Source organism: Coregonus lavaretus (genome assembly GCF_964263955.1).
Source record: "Coregonus lavaretus genome assembly, contig: HAP1_SCAFFOLD_47, whole genome shotgun sequence".
NCBI lineage: Eukaryota > Metazoa > Chordata > Actinopteri > Salmoniformes > Salmonidae > Coregonus > Coregonus lavaretus.
In genome coordinates, this window is record NW_028161510.1 from 886,847 (window position 1) to 910,525 (window position 23,679).

Here is a 23,679-nt window from a genome sequence, read left to right on the forward strand (position 1 = left end):
CTGGTACTTCCTGGTTTAGTGAGTCACTGGTACTTCCTGGTTTAGTTTTTGCTTGCAAGCAGGAATCAGGAGGATGGAGTTATGGTCAGATTTGCCAAATGGAGGGAGAGCTTTGTACGCGTCTCTGTGTGTGGAGTAAAGGTGTTCTAGAGTTTTTTTCCCTCTGGTTGCACATGTGACATGCTTGTAGAAATGACACAAAACGTATGTAAGTTTCCCTGCATTAAAGTCCCCGGCCACTAGGAGCGCTGCCTCTGGATGAGTGTTTTCCTGTTTCCTTATGGCCCTATACAGGTTGTTGAGTGCCGTCTTAGTGCCAGCATCGGTTTGTGGTGGTAAACAGACATCTACGAAAAATATAGATGAAAACGCTCTTGATAAATAATGTGGCCTACAGGCAAACAAAAGTCAAGATTAGTTCAATTTTGAGTCTTAAATGAGGACTGGAGCATCTAATGATGAAACATTATGGAGTCTTAAAGGAGGACTGGGATGAAAATGGAATGGAAAGGGGATATCTAGTCAGTCACAGCTGAATGCATTCACCCTAAATGTATCTTCCTCATTGAAATCAACACCTCTGAATCAGAGAGGTGTGGGGGCTGCCTTAATCGACGTTCCACGTCATCAGCGTCTGGGGAGCAGTTGTTGTTGGGGGATAACTGCTTTGCTCAAGTGCAGAACGGCAGACCTTTCCACCTTGCGTGCGTGGGGATTCGAATCAGCGACCTTTAGGTTACTGGTCCAACACTCTTAACCGCTAGTCTACAAATGTTCCAACTTCAATTAATTATTTCTCAATGATGCTTTAAAGGAGAAGTTTACCCAAAATCCAGAAACTCTGAAGTGATTCCATACTATGAAACTAGTCCAGTGGAGTTTGCCCTCTCTCCCTGTAGTGCTGTACTGAAACAGCTGCAAACACGTGACTCGTGACGTTGCTGAATGCGGGCCTCGCTCTGCTACTTTGCCAGTTAATTCTTTATTTTATTAAAGCTATGGCCTTTGGCTTTCACCTGGAATTGTTTCTTTATGTCTGAGGAAAAAACGATTTTCAACCCATAAAACATATACAAATATGATGATATCATAGTGAATTCATGACATCTGAATGAACAAGCCTTTTCATACTTTATAATATTGCCTTTGGAAAGTATTCAGACCCCTTGACCTTTTCCATATTTTGTTACGTTACAGCCTGATTCTAAAATGAATTAAAAATAACATTTCCCCTCATCAGTCTACACACAATAATCCTTAATGACAAAAACAAAACAGGTTTTTATACATTTTTGCAAATGTATAAAAAAACGAAACAGATACCTTATTTAAATAAGTATTCAGACGCTTTGCTATGAGACTCAAATTGAGCTGAGATGCATCATGTTTCCATTGATCATCCTTGAGATGTTTCTACAACTTACCTGTGGGTAATTCAATTGATTGGACATGATTTGGAAAGGCACACACCTGTCATGAGTTTGAAGGAATGATCCTTAGAGCTCCGAGACAGGATTGTGTCACGGCACAGATCTGGGGAAATGTACCAAAACACATCTGCAGCAGTGAAGGTCCCCAAGAACACAGTGGCCAACATCCTTCTTAAAAGGAAGACCTTTGGAACCACCAAGACTCTTCCTAGTGCTGGCCGCCTGGCCAAACTGCACAATCCGGGCCTTGGTCAGGGAGGTGAACAAGAACCCGATGGTCACTCTGACAGAGATCCAGAGTTCCTCTGTGGAGATGTGAGAACCTTCCAGAAGGACAACCATCTCTGTAGCACTCCGTCAATCAGGCCTTTATGGTAGAGTGGCCAGACGGAATCCACTCCTCAGTAAAAAGCACATGATAGCCCGCTTGGAGTTTGCCAAAAGGCACCTAAAGGATTCTCAGACCATGAGAAACAAGATTCTCTGGTCTGATGAAACCAAGATTGAACTCTTTGCCTGAATGCCAAGCGTCACGTCTAGAGGAAACCTGTCATCATCCCTACGGTGAAGCATGGTGGTGGCAGCATCAAGCTGTGGGGATGTATTTCATCGGCAGGGACTTGGAGACTAGTCAGGATCGAGGGAAAGATGAACAGAGAAAATTACAGAGAGATCCTTGATGAAAACCTACTCCAGAGTGCTCGGCACCTCACTGGGGCAAAGGTTCACCTTCCAACAGGACAACGACCAAAAGCACATAGCCAAGATAATGCAGGAGTGGCTTCAGGACAAGTCTCTGAATGTCCTTGAGTGGCCCAGTCAGAAACCGGACTTGAACCCGATCGATCATCTCTGGAGAGGATGTTGGCCACTGTGAAGCAACGCTCCCCATCCAACCTGACAGAGCTTGAGAGGATCTGCAGAAAATAATGGTTGAAAACTCACCAAATACAGGTGTGCCAAGCTTGTAGCGTCATACCCAAGAAGACTCTAGGGTGTAATCACTGCTAAAGGTGCTTCAACAAAGTACTGAGTAAAGGGTCTCAATATTTACGTAAATGTGACATTTCAGGTTTTCTTTTTGAAAAAATGTGCAAAAATTCATACAAACCTGTTTTTACTTTGACATTATGGGGTGTTGTGTATAGATTGATGAGGGGGAAATGAAAAAATTTAAAATATCAATTTTAGAATAAGGCCGTAACGTAACAAAATGTGTAAAAAGTCAAGGGGTCTGAATACTTTACGAATGCACACACCTACTATTCAAGTTTTTTACTTTATTTTTTACTGTTTTATACATTGTAGAATAATAGTGAAGACATCAAAACTATGAAATAACACATGGAATCATGTAGTATCCTACAAAGTGTTAAACAAGTCAAAATATATTTGATGAGTTTCTTTAAAGTAGTCACCCTTTGCCTTGATGACAGCTTTGCACGCTCTTGGCATTCTTTCAACCAGCTTCATGAGTTAGTCACCTGGAATGCTTTTCCAACAGTCTTGAAGGAGTTCCCACAAATGCTGAGCACTTGTTGACTGCTTTTCCGTCACTCTGCGGTCCAACTCATCCCAAACCATCTCAATTGGGTTGAGGGCGGGGGATTGTGGAGGCCAGGTCATCTGATGCAGCACTCCATCCCTCTCCTTCTTGGTAAATTAGCCCTTACACAGCCTGGAGGTGTGTTGGGTCATTGTCCTGTTGAAAAACAAATGATAGTCCCATTAAGCCCAAACCAGATGGGATGGCGTATTGCTGCAGAATGCTATGGTAGCCATGCTGGTTAAGTGTGCCTTGAATTCTAAATAAATCACAGACAGTGTCACCAGCAAAGCACCCCCACACCATAACACCTCCTCCATGCTTTACGGTGGGAAATACACATGCAGAGATCATCCGTTCACCCACACCGCGTCTCACAAAGACACGGCGGTTGGAACAAGAAATCTCCAATTTGGACTAATTTCCACCGGTCTAATGTCCATTGCTCGTGTTTCTTGGGCCAAGCAAGTCTCTTCTTTTTATTGGTGTCCTTTAGTGGTGGTTACTTTGCAGCCATACAACCATGACGGCCTGACTCAAACAGTCTCCTCTGAACAGTTGATGTTGAGGTGTGTCTGTTACTTGAACTCTGTGAAGCATTTATTTGGGCTGCAATTTCTGAGGCTGGTAACTCTAATGAACTTATCCTCTGCAGCAGAGGTAACTCTGGGTCTTCCATTCCTTTGGCGGTCCTCATGAGAGCCAGTTTCATCATAGCACTTGATGGTTTTTGTGACTGCACTTGAAGAAACTTTCAAAGTTATTGAAATGTTTCGTATTGACCGACCTTCATGTCTTAAAGTAATGATGGACTGTTGTTTCTCTTTGCTTATTTGAGCTGTTCTTGCCGTAATATGGACTTGGTCTTTTACCAAATAGGGCTGTCTTCTGTATACCCCCCCTACCTTGTCACAACACAACTGATTTGCTCAAACGTATTAAGAAGGAAATAAATTGCACAAATTAACTTTTAAGAAGGCACACCTGTTAATTGAAATGCATTTCAGGTGACTACCGCATTAAACTGGTTGAGAGAATGCCAAGAGTGTGCAAAGCTGTCATCAAGGCAAAGGGTGACTACTTTGAAGAAACGTATATAAAATATATTTTGACTTGTTTAACACTTTGTAGGTTACTACATGATTCCATATGTATTATTGCATAGTTGACTGGTAGTGTATATTTATTAAACAAAAATATAAACGTAACATGCAACCATTGCAACGATTTACAGTTCATATAAGCCAGGGCTGCCAAACCTTCTTCCTGGCGATCTGCTGTCCTGTAGGTTTTCAGTCCTACTCTAATTTAGCATATCTGATTCAGCTTGTTAAGATCTTGTTGAGCAGCTAATAAGTAGAATCAGGTGTGTTAAATTAGAGCTGGACTGATAACCCACAGGACGATACATCTCCAGGAAGAGGGGGGTTGGGCAGCCTTGATATAAGCAAATCAGTCAATGTAAATAAATTCATTAGGCACTTATCTATGGACTTAACATGACTGGGCAGGTGGCGCAGCCATTGGTAGGCCTGGGAGGGCATAAGCCCACCCACTTGGGAGGCAGGCCCAGCCAATCAGAACTAATTTTTCCCCACAAAAGGGCTGTATTACAGAGAGAAATACTCCTCAGTTTCATCAGCTGTCGGGATGGCTGGTCTCGGACAATGTCGATGTCCTGGGATGGCGTTGTTATACGTGGTCTGTGGTTGTGAGGCCGGTTGGATGTACAGCCAAATTCTCTAAAACGACGTTGGAGATGGCTTATGGTAGAGAAGTTAACATTCAATTCAATCAATTCTCTGGTAATATCTCCATTGGATATATTCCTGCAGTCAGCATGCCAATTGCACACTCCCTCAAAACTTGAGACATCTGTGGCATTGTGTTGTGTGACAGAACTGCATATTTTATTGTCCTTTTATTGTCCCCAGCACAAGGTGCACCTGTGTAATGATCATGCTGTTTAATCAGCTTCTTGATATGCCACACCTGTCAGGTGGATGGATTATCTTGGCAAAGGAGAAATGTTCACTAACAAGGATTTAAAAAATTTGTGCACAAGATTTGAGAGAATAAAACTTTTGTGCGCTTGGAAAATCTGTGTGTTTATATTTTTAGGAACAAAATATTTCAAATTATTTTAGACTTTACCCATTATATCATGACATTAGTGATAGTCAAAATGTTAAAAATGTGTTAATGTCTAAATCAGATAAATTGCCATTTAAACAGGACCCTTTCGACAATGGGGAGATGTTACTGATATGCTTTGATAATGGGGAGATGTTACTGATGTGCTTTGATAATGGGGAGATGTTACTGATGTGCTTTGTGTCTGTCTCCAATGTAAAAAAAAAAAACACGTTTGGGACGTCCACACAAAATTACTTCTTTACTTATTTTAGGTTGAAGGGGAATGTGTAGGTCGCATTCTGTATCATACAGCTATTAAGGTTATACATTTACAACCACCTGCACGATAGGAATCCAGAGATGTCTGTGTCTTGAGTGTGCTAGAACTGTCTCGTTTTTTGTGTTCTGACTTATAAAACAGAATGAATGAAAACATTATCAGTAATTACCAGGAAGCTCTACAACATAATTTGTTTCGAAATCACAGCAATATTGTTTTAATTGATGACATGTTTGAAAACTGTCCTCAGGCTATTGAGGGATCTGATTTGGATTAAACCTCACAGCAAGGCAGTTTTATCATGTGGAGGTTTCATTCAGGTCTCTCTTTAAATAAACACTGTCTTTGGCAGGAGAAAAACCAAAGTCGGAGGAACCAGAGACGTCCAAACCAGCAAGACGACACCTCTGCTCCCAGTGTGGAAATAGTTTTACCAAGTTAGGAAGCCTGAAAAGACACGAGAGGACACACACAGGAGAGAATCCACACCATTGTGCCCAGTGTGGAAAGAGTTTTATGGAGTTAGGAAAGCTGAAAGCTCATGAGCGAATACACACAGGAGAGAAGCCATACCATTGCTCTCAGTGTGGAAATACTTTTAACCGGTTAGACAACCTGAAATCTCACCAGCAAATACACACAGTGGAGAAGCCTTACCACTGCTCCCACTGTGGAAAGAGTCTTAACCGGTTAGACACCCTGAAAAGACATGAGAGGGCACACACAGGAGTGAAGCTACACCATTGTGCCCAGTGTGGAAAGAGTTTTAACCACTTAGGAAACATGAAAACTCATGAGCGAATACACACAGGGGAGAAGCCTTTCCATTGCTCCCAGTGTGGAAAGAGTTTTAACCGGTTAGACAACCTGAAATCTCATCAGCAAATACACACAGTGGAGAAGCCTTACCACTGCTCCCATTGTGGAAAGAGTTTTAACCGGTTAGACACCCTGAAAAGACATGAGAGGGCACACACAGGAGTGAAGCCACACCATTGTGGCCAGTGTGGAAAGAGTTTTTACCACTTAGGAAACATGAAAGCTCATGAGCTAATACACACAGGGGAGAAGCCTTTCCATTGCTCCCAGTGTGGAAAGAGTTTTAACCGGTTAGACAACCTGAAAGCTCATCTGAGAATCCACACAGGAGAGAAGAATAACTTCTCCTAGTGTGTAAATTGATATTTCATATCACATTGACTTAAAGTTCATCAGAGGACATACACAGTGCTCCCATTGTCTTATACAGTGAGGGAAAAAAGTATTTGATAACATTTTTGACATGCGTTTTTCTGGATTTCTTTGTTGTTATTCTGTCTCTCACTGTTCAAATAAACCTACCATTAAATTTATAGACTGATCATTTCTTTGTCAGTGGGCAAACGTACAAAATCAGCAGGGGATCAAAAAATTTTTTCCCTCACTGTATCACTTCACATATAGGCTACTTAAAATTTATGAGAGAACACACATACTGCTCGTACACTTGTCTCATATATTTTCACTAAAATAGAACTGTACTTTTGGTCATGCCACATTAAATCAAATTGTATAAAGCTGTATGTTTTTCATTCAACTTCTGGCTCCTAACCTGTACCTCAGCACATTGTATATAGCCTCGTTATTGTTATTTTACTGTGTTGCTTTTTATTTATTTAGTTTATTTAGTAAATATTTTCTTAACTCTTCTTTTTCTTAAAACGGCATTGTTGGTTAAGGGCTTCTAAGTAAGCATTTCACCGGTTGTATTCAGCGCATGTGACAAATACATTTTGATTTGTTCTAGAGTATTGTAAAGACAGAACTCTGCTGGTTGTCCTGGTAACAGATAAATAACATTTGAATTGAACTGAATATGGAGCATGTCAGTTTCAATGTTACGGTCTTTGATTAAATTCTATTTTTCAAACTCAGGCTGTGTGTTTGTGTGTGTTTATCTGCGTCATTCCTTGTGGTCCTGTAGCTCAGTTGGTAGAGTATGGTGCTTGTAAAAACCAGGGTAGGGGGTTTGATTCCCGGGACCAACCATATGTAACGTATGCATGTACGAATGCAAATCGCTTTGGATAAAAGGGTCTGCTAAATGACGTATACAGTGGTATTCACTCCCCCTTGGCATTTTTCCTATTTTGTTGCCATACTTTTGGGGGGGTTTGTATCATTTCATTTACATTTTACATTTACATTTTAGTCATTTAGCAGACGCTCTTATCCAGAGCGACTTACAGTTAGTGAATACATATTTTTTTTTATACTGGCCCCCCGTGGGAATCGAACCCACAACCCTGGCGTTGCAAACGCCATGCTCTATCAACTGAGCTACATCCCTGCCGGCCATTCCCTCCCCTACCCTGGACGACGCTGGGCCAATTGTGCGCCGCCCATGAGTCTCCCGGTTGCGGCCGGCGGCGACAGAGCCTGGATTCGAACCAGGATCTCTAGTGGCACAGTTAGCACTGCGATGCAGTGCCTTAGACCACTGCGCCACTCAGGAGTACGTACATTTACACAACATGCCTACCACTTTGAAGATGCAAATTATTTTTTGGGGTGAAACAAACAAGAAATAAGACAAAAAAACTGAATACTTGAGCGTGCATAACTATTCACCCCCCAAAGTCAATACTTTGTAGAGCCACCTTTTGCAGCAATTACAGCTGCAAGTCTCTTGGGGTATGTCTCTATAAGCTTGGCACATCTAGCCACTGGGATTTCTGCCCATTCTTCAAGGCAAAACTGCTCCAGCTCCTTCAAGTTAGATGGGTTCTGCTGGTGTACAGCAATCTTTAAGTCATACCACAGATTCTCAATGGGATTGAGGTCTGGGCTTTGACTAGGCCATTCCAAGACATTTAAATGTTTCCCCTTAAACCACTCAAGTGTTGCTTTAGCAGTATGCTTAGGGTCATTGTCCTGCTGGAAGGTGAACTTCCGTCCCAGTCTCAAATCTCTGGAAGACTGAAATAGGTTTCCCTCAAGAATTTCCCTGTATTTAGCGCCATCCATCATTCCTTCAATTCTGACCAGTTTCCCAGTCCCTGCCGATGAAAAACATCCCCACAGCATGATGCTGCCACCACTATGCTTCACTGTGGGGATGGGGTTCTCGGGGTGATGAGAGGTGTTGGGTTTGCGCTAGACATAGTGTTTTCCTTGATGGCCAAAAAGCTCAATTCTATTTTCATCTGAGCAGAGTACTCTCTTCCATATATTTGGGGAGTCTCCCACATGCCTTTTGGCGAACACCAAACGTGTTTGCTTATACTTTTCTTTAAGCTGCTCTGTCGCAGCCGGCCGCGACCGGGAGACTCATGGGCGGCGCACAATTGGCCCAGCGTCGTCCAGGGGAGGGGAGGGAATGGCCGGCAGGGATGTAGCTCAGTTGATAGAGCATGGCGTTTGCAACGCCAGGGTTGTGGGTTCGATTCCCACAGGGGGCCAGTATGAAAAATAAAAATAATATGTAAGTCGCTCTGGATAAGAGCATCTGCTAAGTGACAACAAAAAAAAGAAAAAATGGCTTTTTTCTGGCCACTCATCCGTAAAGCCTACCAAACATTTGGAACAACTTCCTAATATTGAGTTGCAACCTCCCCTTTTTCCCTCAGAACAGCCTCAATTCGTCGGGACATGGTCTCTACAAGGTGTGGAAAGCGTTCTACAGGGATGCTGGCCCATGTTGACTCCAATGCTTCCCACAATTGTTCCAAGTTGGCTGGATGTCGTTTGGGTGCATCCTCCTGAGTGATTTTCAGAAAAATAAAAATGGTAAAACATTAAAAAATGTATCCTTTTTAGATAAAACTATACTAAATATAATCACATCACCAAATAATTGATTAAAACACACTGTTTTGCAATGAAGGTCTACAGTAGCCTCAACAGCACTCTGTAGGGTAGCCCCATAGTGTAGCCGGAGGACAGCTAGCTTCCGTCCTCCTCTGGGTACATTGACTTCAACACAAAACCTAGGAGGCTCATGGTTCTCAAGCACTTCCATAGACTTAATAGGCTAGGTTGTAGCAACCTCATGATGGGTATAGGGAAAAGCATCATGTAGTAGCATAAACCTATCGCTGTTACATTGAACAGGGTGAATGGAATATGAATGACAGTCATCCAATGTGGTGTAATAGAAATAGGGCCATGCTCATGAAAAACAAAATGTCCTCCCTCATCTTAAACGGCACCAACCGCCACTGTTTGGGTGGTGGACCATTCTTGGTACACATGGGAAACTGTTGAGCTGGAAAAACCCAGCAGCGTTGCAGTTCTTGACACAAACCGGTGCGCCTGGCACCTACTACCATACCCCGTTCAAAGGCACTTAAATATTTTGTCTCCCACATTCACCCTCTGAATGGCAAACATACACAATCCATGTCTCATTTGTCTCAAGGCTTAAACATCCTTCTTTAACCGGTCTCCTCCCCTTCCTCTACACTGATTGAAGTGGATTTAACAAGTGACATCAATAAGGGATCATAACTTTCACCTGGATTCACCTAGTCAGTCAATGTCATGGACGGAGCAGGTGTTCTTAATGTTTTGTATACTCAGTGTATATCACTAAAGATAATCAAGTGCCGTTGGCATGTGATGCATTTGCTCTATTGTTTACAGGATGATTTGTATCTTATAGAGTGTGGCTTTAAGGGAATAGTATGGTCACTTCTAGATCAAAAACGAATGTGAGAAATTAACAGAATAAATGTGTATTAACACACTACCTATTCATAGAAGTGAGCGTCATATCAGCGTAGTCATTGTGCATGTTTTGCTGGCCTCTCTTGTTCAATCCAATACTTACAATTTGTGCTAAATTAGGATATTATACTGGATTAAATCAACCAGACTCGAAGGGAAACGTCAACATGTATTTTCTTCTTCTTCAATGAGGTTTAACGGCGGTTGGCATCCAATTTGTTGCATTACCGCCACCTACTAGACTGGAGTACAACTCCCTTATCTTTCCTTGAAAAATAAAACAAAGCAAAGAAATATCCTACCATCTAACACTACACTCACACCTTCAACACTACAACTAATAATTAACCCCACCCTTCTCCACTGTTTAAATACACTCACTCCTACCTCATGCCCTCAACCTGAAATGATGGGACATCACCACTTAACACTCCCTGTAACTCTTCTGCTGTCAAGTCTCGCACACCCAAATATCTCTCTGCAGCTGCCACCACAACCTCAATTTTCTTCGATTTGCGTTCCATCCCTGCAGTACAATTAATAACCATTGCTATAAACGCTAAAAATCCAATCTTGCTGAACCATATATCACTTTTTGGTTTATCACTCTGTACTGGTAAATCTCTACTACTCACACCATTTCTCTCAGGATCCCTCCCCCTTGACCCATCTTCCTCTACTTTCTTCACTGCCTCCGCATATGACAACTTCCTCTCTACTCTTACCCTGGAAACCTCAACCTGCTTCTCTCGCACTGGACATGTCTGATCCCCAGCCCCATGGCCACCCCTACAATTACCACATACCACCACTTTCCCCACTGCTTCACACTCCTTAGTCTCATGTCCTTCTGCACACTTCTCACACCTTGGAACCTCCCTCCTACACACTGCTGCCACATGCCCATAAATTTGACACCTGTAACATCTTAAGGTATTCGGCACATATGCTCTCACTGGATAACTTATACAGTGGGGGAAAAAAGTATTTAGTCAGCCACCAATTGTGAAAGTTCTCCCACTTAAAAATATGAGAGAGGCCTGTAATTTTCATCATAGGTACACATCAACTATGACAGACAAAATGAGGAAAAAAAATCCAGAAAATCACATTGTAGGATTTTTAATGAATTTATTTGCAAATTATGGTGGAAAATAAGTATTTGGTCAATAACAAAAGTTTCTCAATACTTTGTTATATACCCTTTGTTGGCAATGACACAGGTCAAACGTTTTCTGTAAGTCTTCACAAGGTTTTCACACACTGTTGCTGGTATTTTGGCCCATTCCTCCATGCAGATCTCCTCTAGAGCAGTGATGTTTTGGGGCTGTCGCTGGGCAACACAGACTTTCAACTCCCTCCAAAGATTTTCTATGGGGTTGAGATCTGGAGACTGGCTAGGCCACTCCAGGACCTTGAAATGCTTCTTACGAAGCCACTCCTTCGTTGCCCGGGCGTTGTGTTTGGGATCATTGTCATGCTGAAAGACCCAGCCACGTTTCATCTTCAATGCCCTTGCTGATGGAAGGAGGTTTTCACTCAAAATCTCACGATACATGGCCCCATTCATTCTTTCCTTAACACGGATCAGTCGTCCTGGTCCCTTTGCAGAAAAACAGCCCCAAAGCATGATGTTTCCACCCCCATGCTTTTCAGTAGGTATGGGGTTCTTTGGATGCAACTCAGCATTCTTTGTCCTCCAAACACGACGAGTTGAGTTTTTACCAAAAAGTTATATTTTGGTTTCATCTGACCATATGACATTCTCCCAATCCTCTTGTGGATCATCCAAATGCACTCTAGCAAACTTCAGACGGGCCTGGACATGTACTGGCTTAAGCAAGGGGACACGTCTCGCACTGCAGGATTTGAGTCCCTGGCGGCGTAGTGTGTTACTGATGGTAGGCTTTGTTACTTTGGTCCCAGCTCTCTGCAGGTCATTCACTAGGTCCCCCCGTGTGGTTCTGGGATTTTTGCTCACCGTTCTTGTGATAATTTTGACCCCACGGGGTGAGATCTTGCGTGGAGCCCCAGATTGAGGGAGATTATCAGTGGCCTTGTCTGTCTTCCATTTCCTAATAATTGCTCCCACAGTTGATTTCTTCAAACCAAGCTGCTTACCTATTGCAGATTCAGTCTTCCCAGCCTGGTGCAGGTCTACAATTTTGTTTCTGGTGTCCTTTGACAGCTCTTTGGTCTTGGCCATAGTGGAGTTTGGAGTGTGACTGTTTGAGGTTGTGGACAGGTGTCTTTTATACTGATAACAAGTTCAAACAGGTGCCATTAATACAGGTAACGAGTGGAGGACAGAGGAGCCTCTTAAAGAAGAAGTTACAGGTCTGTGAGAGCCAGAAATCTTGCTTGTTTGTAGGTGACCAAATACTTATTTTCCACCATAATTTGCAAATAAATTCATTAAAATTCCTATAATGTGATTTTCTGGAGAAAACATTTCTCAATTTGTCTGTCATAGTTGACGTGTACCTTTGATGAAAATTACAGGCCTCTCTCATCTTTTTAAGTGGGAGAACTTGCACAATTGGTGGCTGACTAAATACTTTTTTTCCCCACTGTATATCCTAACCTCACTTTCTCAGGCAAAGACTCAACTTCAAAACTCAAAAGAACAGACAATGACTCTTCTGTTTCCCCACTCTCGCCACCCTGTTTACGTTGCACCAAATGACGAGCATCACACACACCGGGAATCATCTCCTTCAATTGGTCAACTTTTACATTCACTGCTACTCCAGTAATCACTCCTCTCAATGGCGCACTTTTCTTAAGAGCGAAACAATTCACAATTCTTTCCCCCATTTGTTTAACTCTGAGCGCCTTCTCCCTCTGCCCAACAGAAACTCAAACAATTATCACTAGACCACTTCTGGTTACCCTCACCGATTCTTCTATACCCAACGCTCTTTTCACCCATCTTGAAACCACAATTGGATCAGCCAAAAGACAAGGATCCATTTTTTCCACAAACTTCACTCCTACTGTCACAGACACATCCTTATCCTGACCCGCTGTGTAATCCTCAGGCTCCGAGTACTTCATCATACCTTCCACCTCCGATACATCACCCTCATTCACTTCCATTTCTACTCCTGTCTTCAGCTCACTTTGCTTACATTTCCTACCACTCTTCTTTAACAAACCTTCTCCCTTTTTCCTGCCATTTTTAACTGACTCAAACTCAGTCTTCCTCCATCTCTCTCTTAGACCTCCTCTGCCCCTCTTTTTCCCTCCATTCCTCCTCATTCATCCAAGTATACGTATCCTTATGATAATACTGCATTTCTCCAAACCTATATCTGTTTCTTGCCTTCTCTAAGGACTCCATTTTCCTCCTCCTTTCCCTTCCGGCGTCTATTCTATTCTATCCTCGGCCTTGACCTCTTCATTGCTCTCCTCTTCTGATCCGCTGTCCTCCTCTCCTGAATTACCATCGTCTTCCGATCCCTCATCGGAGCTGTTATCCTCACTATCATCGGGACTTACTCCCTTTCCAACTGCTTGTCTTTTCGCTGAAGACGCTCCCCAACTCAAACTGGCTAGCTAGCAAACCAGAGATACACCAAGCTGTCTGAACAATCGTTGCTAGGCCCATCCACCTCGACATTCTTTGCCAATACCAAGAATGTAGTTAATATTGTTTCCAAACTGCGTTACCCACTCCAGTCAGCAGATGGCGATGTGCGTCTTTCAGGTGATGATTCTTGCGTGACGTATAATGGCCTGGACGGGACTCTTCTTCAGCAACAACAACAAGGCTACTCTTTCAACCACCTCGGTAGCTTGCTAGCCAACATAAAACCGAAAGATTGAGGCTTTAGACCATGTTTATATACATTAGCTAATCTCAGTGTTTTAAACACATGTCTGTTGACGTAACATTATCTACTGGGTAACTTTAACCTAATTTGCAAATTTGTTAAAGTTGATACTGAGCCTAGCACTAGGCTAGTCGCTAATGCTAGCTAACTAGCTTACATCCCTGACCATGAGCTCACTAAACTACTCCTCCCCTGCTAAAGAAGAGGAGGTCTGGTGTAAGGAGAAAGAAGCTCCGGGGCTGAACATTGTCGTGAAAGAAGAAGATGAGAATATTACAGTTAAAGGAGAGGAAGAAGCTTTCAAAACGATAGAGGAGGATATTACATTGAAAGAAGAGGAGGAGGATGTTACAGTGAAAGGAGAGAAAGTTCCGTTTGGAGAGGAAGAGGGGATAGAGGCTGTCACCGTGGAAGAAGAAGAGGATGTTATCTCAATGAAGGTGAAGGAGGAAGACGTTTTAGGGGTGAAAGAAGAGGAGACAGAAGATCATATTAACACCAGTAAGTATTGTCTTAAAAACAGGGGCACAAGCTATGCAGTTGTTTAACTAATGTGTGGTTTTAAAGGGGCATTCTACTGAAGTTATATACTTCAATATGTTGTTCAGTCCTGTAGGAGTTGTTAAAGGGTCAATCTTTTTTTTGAATTCTTTAATGTTCTACATTAAAGTGCACTTCATCTAATATAACAGGCTTTTGAAATTCAATATTGGTGCTTAATTTCTGCTTAAAATATCAAAGGGACGCAAAAGGCACCCAATTCGTGGAACTACCTTTTCACATTTGCATCACAAACAATATTTTATAAAATAATGATGAACGTGGCCATTTTAGGCCCTGCTTAGATATATTAATGCCTTTTGTAAGACCCTATGATTGCAATAGACGGTCATACGTTTACCATCTGTTTGATGTTCTCGTTCACACAGGAGAGAGACATGACTATCGTGAATCCTCTGGGGAGTCTCAACAACATCCTGATGCTGATGTTTCCAGATCAGAACACCAGATGGTACATCTTGGTCTGGTCTAGCATACAGCTTGTTTTATTGGGCTCTGGTCTGCGTTTCTGTAAAGCACTTTATGACAACAGTGACATCAGCATCCATAATGATATGTGTCTGTGTCCCCTCTATATGGTTACCAGGACAACGCTAGCCCTTCCGCCCTCCCAGAGTCCCCGTGTCGTACCTCTCCCAGTAGCACATTACTGCTGGGTCTGAAGAGGTTGTCTGTGCGGCTGGTGGACTGCAGGAAAACAACGGGGCTGAGTGGAACTGTGAGAGGAGGAGGAGAAGAGAAGAAAGGAGCAGATTTGACTCATCAAAGTAAGTGCTGTAGTTTAGTTTAAACAAATAAAATAGATCTGCCCACTGGTATCTGTTACCAGGACAACCAGCAGAGTTCTGTTAGTTGACATTAAGATAGACTGGTGGATATGGATGTTATGAATATCATTACACTGAAAAAGCAGGAGGAGAAGAGAAGAAAGGAGCAGATCTGATTCATCAAAGTAAGTGCTGTAGTTTAGTTTGAACAAATCAAATAGTATATTTCCACCACAGTAGACAGTTCTGTTAGTTGACATGAAGATAGACTGGTATATTTCCACCACAGTAGACAGTTATGTTAGTTGACATGAAGATAGACTGGTATATTTCCACCACAGTAGACAGTTCTGTTAGTTGACATGAAGATAGACTGGTGGATATGGATGTTATGAATATCATAACACTGAAAAAAGATTCTGCCAATGAAAAGAGAGAAACCAATAGACTATATAAAACCTTGATGAAAGTTAGATTTAGTATGATCTGATGTATGGTGCATGTTTTACAAAAACTTTTCCTAAAAACATTATGGATGTTACATTGCCTGTCCCAGTCAACCCCCTATCTTTACAATACTCTAGAACAAATCAAATGTTATTTGTCACATGCGCCGAATAAAACAGGTGTAGACCTTACAGTGAAATGCTTACAAGCCCTTAACCAACAATGCAGTTTAAAAAAAGAAATATAGCAAATAATTAAGGAGCAACAATAAAATAACAGCAGCGAGGCAATATACAGGGGGTTCCTGTACAGAGTCAATGTGCGGGGGCACCGGTTAGTCGAGGTAATTGAGGTAATATGTACATGTAGGTAGAGGTAAAGTGACTATGCATGGATAATAAACAGAGTAGCAGCAGCGTAAAAATGGGGGTGGGGTGGGAACAATGCAAATAATCCGGGTAGCAATTTGATTAACTGTTCAAGAGTCTTATGGCTTGGCGGTATAAGCTGTTAAGACACCTTTTTTTACCTAGACTTGGCGCTCTGGTACCGATGCCGTGCGGTAGCAGAGAGAACAGTCTATGACTAGGGTGGCTGGAGTCTTTGCCATTTTTAGGGCCTTCCTCTGACACCGCCTGGTATAGAGGTCCTGGATGGCAGGAAGCTTGGCCTCAGTGATGTACTGGGTCAAAATGCACTACCCTCTGTAGTGCCTTTCAGTCGGAGGCCGAGCAGTTGCCGTACCAGGCGGTGATGCAACCAGTCAGGATGCTCTCAATGGTGCAGCTGGATAACCTTTTGAGGATCTGGGGACCCATGCCAAATCTTTTCAGTCTCTTGAGGGGGAGTAGGCATTGTCGTGCCCTCTTCACGACTGTCTTGGTGTGTTTGTACCATGATAGTTTGTTGGTGATGTGGACACCAAGGAATTTGAAGCTCTCAACCTGCTCCACTACAGCCCCGTCGACGAGAATGGGGGTGTGCTCAGTCCTCCTTTTTCTGTAGTCCACAATCATCTCCTTTGTCTTGGTCACATTGAGGGAGAGGTTGTTATCCTGGCACCACACTGGCAGGTCTCTGACCTCCTCCCTATAGGCTGTCTCATTGTTGTCAGTGATCAGGCCTACCACTGTTGTGTTGTCGGCAAACTTAATGATGGTGTTGAAGTCGTGCTTGGCCATGCAGTCATGGGTGAACAGGGAGTACAGGAGAAGACTGAGCACGCACCCCTGAAGGGGTCCTTGTGTTGAGGATCAGCATGGCAGATGTGTTGTTACCTACCTTTACCACCTGGGGGCGGCCCGTCAGGAAGTCCAGGATCCAGTTGCAGAGGGAGGTGTTTAGTCCCAGGGTCCTTAGCTTAGTGATGAGCTTTGAGGGCACTATGGTGTTGAACGGTAAGCTGTAGTTAATGAATAGCATTCTCACGTAGGTGTTCCTTTTGTCCAGGTGGGAAAGGACAGTGTGGAGTGCAATAGAGATTGCACCATCTGTGGATGTCAGTGAAGACACTTGCCAGTTGGTCAGCGCATGCTCGGAGTATATGTCCTGGTAATCCATCTGGCCCTGCGGTCGTGTGAATGTTGACCTGTTTAAATGTCTTACTCACATCGGCTACGGGGAGCGTGATCACACAATCGTCCGGAACAGCTGATGCTCTCATGCATGCTTCAGTGTTGCTTGCCTCGAAGTGAGCTTATAAGTCATTTAGCTCGTCTGATAGGCTCGTGTCACTGGGCAGCTCGCGGCTGTGCTTCCTTTTGTAATCCGTAATAGTTTGCAAGCCCTGCCACATCCGACGAGCATCGAAGCCGGGGTTAGAGTCCTGCTCCTTGAAAGCGGCAGCTCTACCCTTTAGCTCAGTGCGAATGTTGCCTGTAATCCATTGCTTCTGGTTGGGGTGCGTATGGTCTCTGTTGGGACGACGTAATCGATGCACTTATTGATGAAGCCAGTGACTGATGTGGTGTACTCCTCAATGCTATCGGAAGAATCCCCGAACATATTCCAGTCTGTGCTAGCAAAACAGTCCTGTAGCTTAGCATCTGCGTCCTCTGACCACTTCCTTATTGAGCGAGTCACTGGTACTTCCTGCTTTAGTTTTTGCTTGTAAGCAGGAATCAGGAGGATGGAGTTATGGTCAGATTTGCCAAATGGAGGGCGAGGGAGTGCTTTGTACGCGTCTCTGTGTGTGGAGTAAAGGTGGTCTAGAGTTTTTTTTTCCTCTGGTTGCACAGTTTCCCTGCATTAAAGTCCCCGGCCACTAGGAGCACCGCCTCCTTATGGCCCTATACAGGTTGTTGAGTGCCGTCTTAGTGCCAGCATCGGTTTGTGGTGGTAAACAGACATCTACGAAAAATATAGATGAAAACACTCTTGATAAATAGTGTGGTCTACAGGCAAACAAAACTCAAGAAAGTTCAATTTTGAGTCTTAAAGGAGGACTGTAATAATAATAATAATATGGCTAAATACAGTGCCTTCGGAAAGTATTCAGACCCCTTGACCTTTTACATATTTTGTTACTTTACAGCCAGATTCTAAAATTGATAAAAATAAATGTTTCCCTCATCAATCTACACACAATACCCCTGAAGTGACAAAGCGAAAACAGTTAAAAAAAAATAAATAAATGCAAATCTATTAAAAATAAAACCTTATTTACATAAGTATTCAGACCCTTTGCAGTGTTTCCATTGATCATCCTTGATGTTTCTACAACTTACCTGTGGTAAATTCAATTGATTGGACATGATGATTTGGAAAGGCACACACCTGTCTATATAAGGTCCCACAGTTGACAGTGCATGTCAGAGCAAGAACCAAGCCATGAGGTCGAAGGAATGATCCTTACAGCTCCGAGATAGGATTGTGTCACGGCACAGATCTGGGGAAGTGTACCAAAACATTTCTGCAGCAGTGAAGGTCCCCAAGAACACAGTGGCCAACATCCTTGTTGTAAGGAAGACGTTTGGAACCACCAAGACTCTTCCTAGTGCTGGCCGTCCGGCCAAATTGAGCAATCGGGGAAGAAGGGCCTTGGTCAGGGAGGTGACCAAGAACCCAATGGTCACTCTGACAGAGCACCAGAGTTCCTCTGTGGAGATGTGAGAACCTTCCAGAAGGACAACCACCTCTGTAGCACTCCATCAATCAGGCCTTTATGGTAGTGGCCAGACGGAATCCACTCCTCAGAAAAAAGCACATGACAGCCCGCTTGGAGTTTGCCAAAAGGCACCTAAAGGATTCTCAGACCATGAGAAACAAGATTCTCTGATCTGATGAAACCAAGATTGAACTCTTTGCCTGAATGCCAAGCGTCACGTCTGGAGGAAACCTGTCATCATCCCTACGGTGAAGCATGGTGGTGGCAGCATCAAGCTGTGGGGATGTATTTCAGTGGCAGGGACTTGGAGACTAGTCAGGATCGAGGGAAAGATTAACAGAGAAAAGTACAGAGAGATCCTTGATGAAAACCTGCTCCAGAGTGCTCAGCACCTCACTGGGACAAAGGTTCACCTTCCAACAGGACAACGACCAAAAGCACAAAGCCAAGATAATGCAGGAGTGGCTTCGGGACCAGCCAGAGCCCGGACTTGAACCCGATCGATCATCTCTGGAGAGACCTGAAAATAGCTGTTAAAGGTGCTTCAAAAAATTTACTGAGTAAAGGGTCTCAATATTTACGTAAATGTGACATTTAAAGTTTTCTTTTTGAATAAATGTGCAAAAATTCATACAAACCTGTTTTTGCTTTAACGTTATGGGGTATTGTGTATAGATTGATGAGGGGGAAATTAAAAATAAAAAATGAATCAATTTTAGAATAAGGCTGTAACGTAACAAAATGTGTAAAAAGACAAGGGGTCTGAATACTTTCCGAATGCACACACCTACTATTCAAGTTTTTTTCTTTATTTTTCTTTACTGTTTTCTACATTGTAGAATAATAGTGAAGACATCAAAACTATGAAATAACACATGGAATCATGTAGTATCCTACAAAGTGTTAAACAAGTCAAAATATATTTTATATACGTTTCTTCAAAGTAGTCACCCTTTGCCTTGATGACAGCTTTGCACACTCTTGGCATTCTCTCAACCAGCTTCATGCGGTAGTCACCTGGAATGCTTTTCCAACAGTCTTGAAGGAGTTCCCACATATGCTGAGCACTTGTTGACTGCTTTTCCTTCACTCTGCGGTCCAACTCATCCCAAACCATCTCAATTGGGTTGAGGTTGGGGGATTGTGGAGGCCAGGTCATCTGATGCAGCACTCCATCCCTCTCCTTCTTGGTAAATTAGCCCTTACACAGCCTGGAGGTGTGTTGGGTCATTGTCCTGTTGAAAAACAAATGATAGTCCCATTAAGCCCAAACCAGATGGGATGGTGTATTGCTGCAGATTTCTATGGTAGCAATGCTGGTTAAGTGTGCCTTGAATTCTAAATAAATCACAGACAGTGTCACCAGCAAAGCACCCTCACCCGATAACACGTCCTCCATGCTTTATGGTGGGAAATACACATGCGGAGATCATCCGTTCACCCACACCGCGTCTCACAAAGACACGGCGGTTGGAACCAAAAATCTCAAATTTTACTCCAGACCAAAGGACAAATTTCCACCGGTCTAATGTCCATTGCTCGTGTTTCTTGGCCCAAGCAAGTCTCTTCTTATTGGTGTCCTTTAGTAGTGGTTTCTTTGCAGCAATTCGACCATGATGGCCTGATTCACACAGTCTCCTCTGAACAGTTGATGTTGAGATGTGTCTGTTACTTGAACTCTGTGAAGCATTTATTTGGGCTGCAATTTCTGAGGCTGGTAACTCTAATGAACTTATCCTCTGCAGCAGAAGTAACTCTGGGTCTTCCATTCCTGTGGCCGTCCTCATGAGAGCCAGTTTCATCATATCGCTTGATGGTCTTTGTGACTGCACTTGAAGAAACTTTCAAAGTTCTTGAAATGTTCCGTGTTGACTGACCTTCATGTCTTAAAGTAATGATGGACTGTTGTTTCTCTTTGCTTATTTGAGCTGTTCTTGCCGTAATATGGACTTGGTCTTTTACAAAATAGGGCTGTCTTCTGTATACCCCCACTTACCTTGTCACAACACAACTGATTGGCTCAAACGCATTAAGAAGGAAATCAATTGCACAAATTAACTTTTAAGAAGGCACACCTGTTAATTGAAATGCATTTGAACCTGGTCATGAACCTGGTTGAGAGAATGCCAAGTGTGTGCAAAGCTGTCATCAAGGCAAAGGGTGGCTCTTTGAAGAATCTCAAATATAAAATATATTTTGATTTGTTTAACACTTTTCTGGTTACTAACATGATTGTGATGTGTTATTTCATAGTTTTGATATATTCACTATCATTCTACAATGTAGAAAATAGTAAAAATAAAGAAAAACCCTTGAATGAGTAGGTTCTAAAACTTTTGACTGGTAGTGTATATTTATTAAACAAAAATATAAATGCAACATGCAACCATTTCAACGATTTACAGTTCATATAAGCCAGGGCTGCCCAACCCTCTTCCTGTAGGTTTTCAGTCCAACTCTAATTTAGCATATCTGATTCAGCTTGTTAAGGTCTTGTTGAGCAGCTAATAAGTAGAATCAGGTGTGTTAAATTAGAGCTGGACTGATAACCCACAGGACGGTACATCTCCAGGAAGAGGGGGGTTGGGCAACCCACTTGGGAGCCAGGCCAATGTGGAGGTCCTGGGTTGGCGTTGTTATACGTGGTCTGCGGTTGTGAGGCCGGTTGGATGTACTGCCAAATTCTCTAAAAAGACGTTGGAGTTGGCTTATGGTAGAGAAATTAACATTCAATTTTCCAGTGGATATTCCTGCATGGGACCAACACTTTACATATTTTTAGGAACAAAATATTTCACATTCTTTTTGACTTTACCCAAAATATCATGAAATTAGTGATTGTCAAAATGTTAAAAATGTGTGAATTTCTAAATCAGAAAAATTGCCATTTAAACAGCAGTGTCGAACTCTTTCGACAATGGGGAGATGTTACTGATGTGCTTTGTGCCTGTCTCCAATGCAAAAAAAAAACTTCCACTCAAAATTACTTCTTTACTTACTTTAGGTTGAAGGAAATGTGTAGGTCTCATTCTGTATCATACAGCTATTAAGGTTAAACATTTACAACCACCTGCACGATATGAATCCAGAGATGTCTGTCTTGAGTGTCCTAGAACTGTCTAGTTTTTTGTGTTCTGACTTATAAAACAGAATGAATGAAAACTTATCAGTAATTACCAGGAAGCTCTAAAACATCATTTGTTTCGAAATCACACTATGATTGTTTTAATTGATGAAATGTTTGAAAACCGGCCTCAGGTTATTGAGGGATCTGATTTGGATTACATTTCATAGCAAGGCGGTTTTATTAAGTGGAGGTTTCATTCAGGTCTCTCTTTAAATAAACACTGTCTTTGACAGGAGAAAAACCAAAGTCGGAGGAACCAGAGACGTCCAAACCAGCAAGACGACACCTCTGCTCCCAGTGTGGAAGTAGGTTTGCCAAGTTAGGAAGCCTGAAAAGACATGAGAGGACACACCATTGTGCCCAGTGTGGAAAGAGTTTTAAGGCTTTAGGAAAGCTGGAAGCTCATGAGCGAACACACAAAGGAGATAAGCCATACCATTGCTCCCAGTGTGGAAAGACTTTTAACCGGTTAAACAACCTGAAATCTCATCAGCAAATACACACTGTGGCGAAGCCTTACCACTGCTCCCATTGTGGAAGCTCATGCTTCTCATGCTTCCACAATGGGAGCAGAGCGACTTGTGGAGCGTCTGCTAAATGACGTTAATGTGCCCTTGAGCAAGGCACTTAACCCTAATTGCTCCTGTAAGTCGCTCTGGTTAAGAGCGTCTGCTAAATGACTAAAATGTAAATGTAAAATGTTGTGGAAAGAGTCTTAACCGGTTAGACACCCTGAAAAGACATGAGAGGGCACACACAGGAGCGAAGACATACCATTGTGCCCAGTGTGGAAAGAGTTTTATAGCGTTAGGAAAGCTGGAAGCTCATGAGCGAACACACAAAGGAGAGAAGCCATACTATTGCTCCCAGTGTGGAAAGACTTTTAACCGATTAAACAACCTGAAATCTCATCAGCAAATACACACAGTGACGAAGCCTTACCACTGCTCCCATTGTGGAAAGAGTCTTAACCGGTTAGACACCCTGAAAAGACATGAGAGGGCACACACAGGAGCGAAGCCACACCATTGCGCCCAGTGTGGAAAGTGTTTTAACCACTTAGGAAACATGAAAGCTCATGAGCGAATACACACAGGGGAGAAGCCTTTCCATTGCTCCAACTGTGGAAAGAGTTTTAACCGGTTAGACAACCTGAAAAGTCATGCGAGAATCCACACAGGGGAGAGGCCTTACCACTGCTCCCAGTGTGGAAATAGTTTTAGTCATTTAGGACACCTGAAAGCTCATGAGCGAATCCACAAAGGGGAGAAGCCTTACCACTGCTCCCAGTGTGGAAAGAGTTTTAACCGCTTAGGAAACATGAAAGCTCATCTGAGAATCCACACAGGAGAGAATAATTACTTATCCTAGTGTATAAATTGATATTTCACATCACATTGACTTAAAGTTCATCAGAGGACATACACAGTGCTCCCATTGTCTTATATTGTTGACTGAGATTGTGTTTACTTGTTTATACCATATGAAATGTGTTTATACAAAGTATACTTAAACATATATATATTTTTTAATTAGAAAACATTCATTGAACATAGTTAGTCAGTTTGAATATAGACTCGATCAGATTCCATGTGTTTAAATGGTCCTTTTTTAAACTTAATAATCAAATTATATTTGATGTGATGCATTTGACTTACATGTGATGCAATGTTTACATTTGCATTGTTGGCCCACTGATTATTTAATTAAATAAATGTTATCTGACTCTGTAATGG

The 23,679-nt window shown here is 42.5% G+C and overlaps 1 protein-coding gene across 1 annotated transcript in view; it reads left to right on the forward strand.

Moving 5' to 3' along the window:
• LOC311120477 (uncharacterized protein) overlaps nucleotides 1-6,734 on the forward strand; it is a 79,038-nt gene extending 72,304 nt beyond the window's left edge. Inside the window, exon 6 of the mRNA XM_084195061.1 lies at nucleotides 5,745-6,734. Within this exon, the coding sequence (XP_084051187.1) occupies nucleotides 5,745-6,562 (818 nt within the window). The 3' untranslated portion in view covers nucleotides 6,563-6,734. The remainder of the gene's footprint in view (nucleotides 1-5,744) is intronic.
• Nucleotides 6,735-23,679: the final 16,945 nt, after the last annotated feature.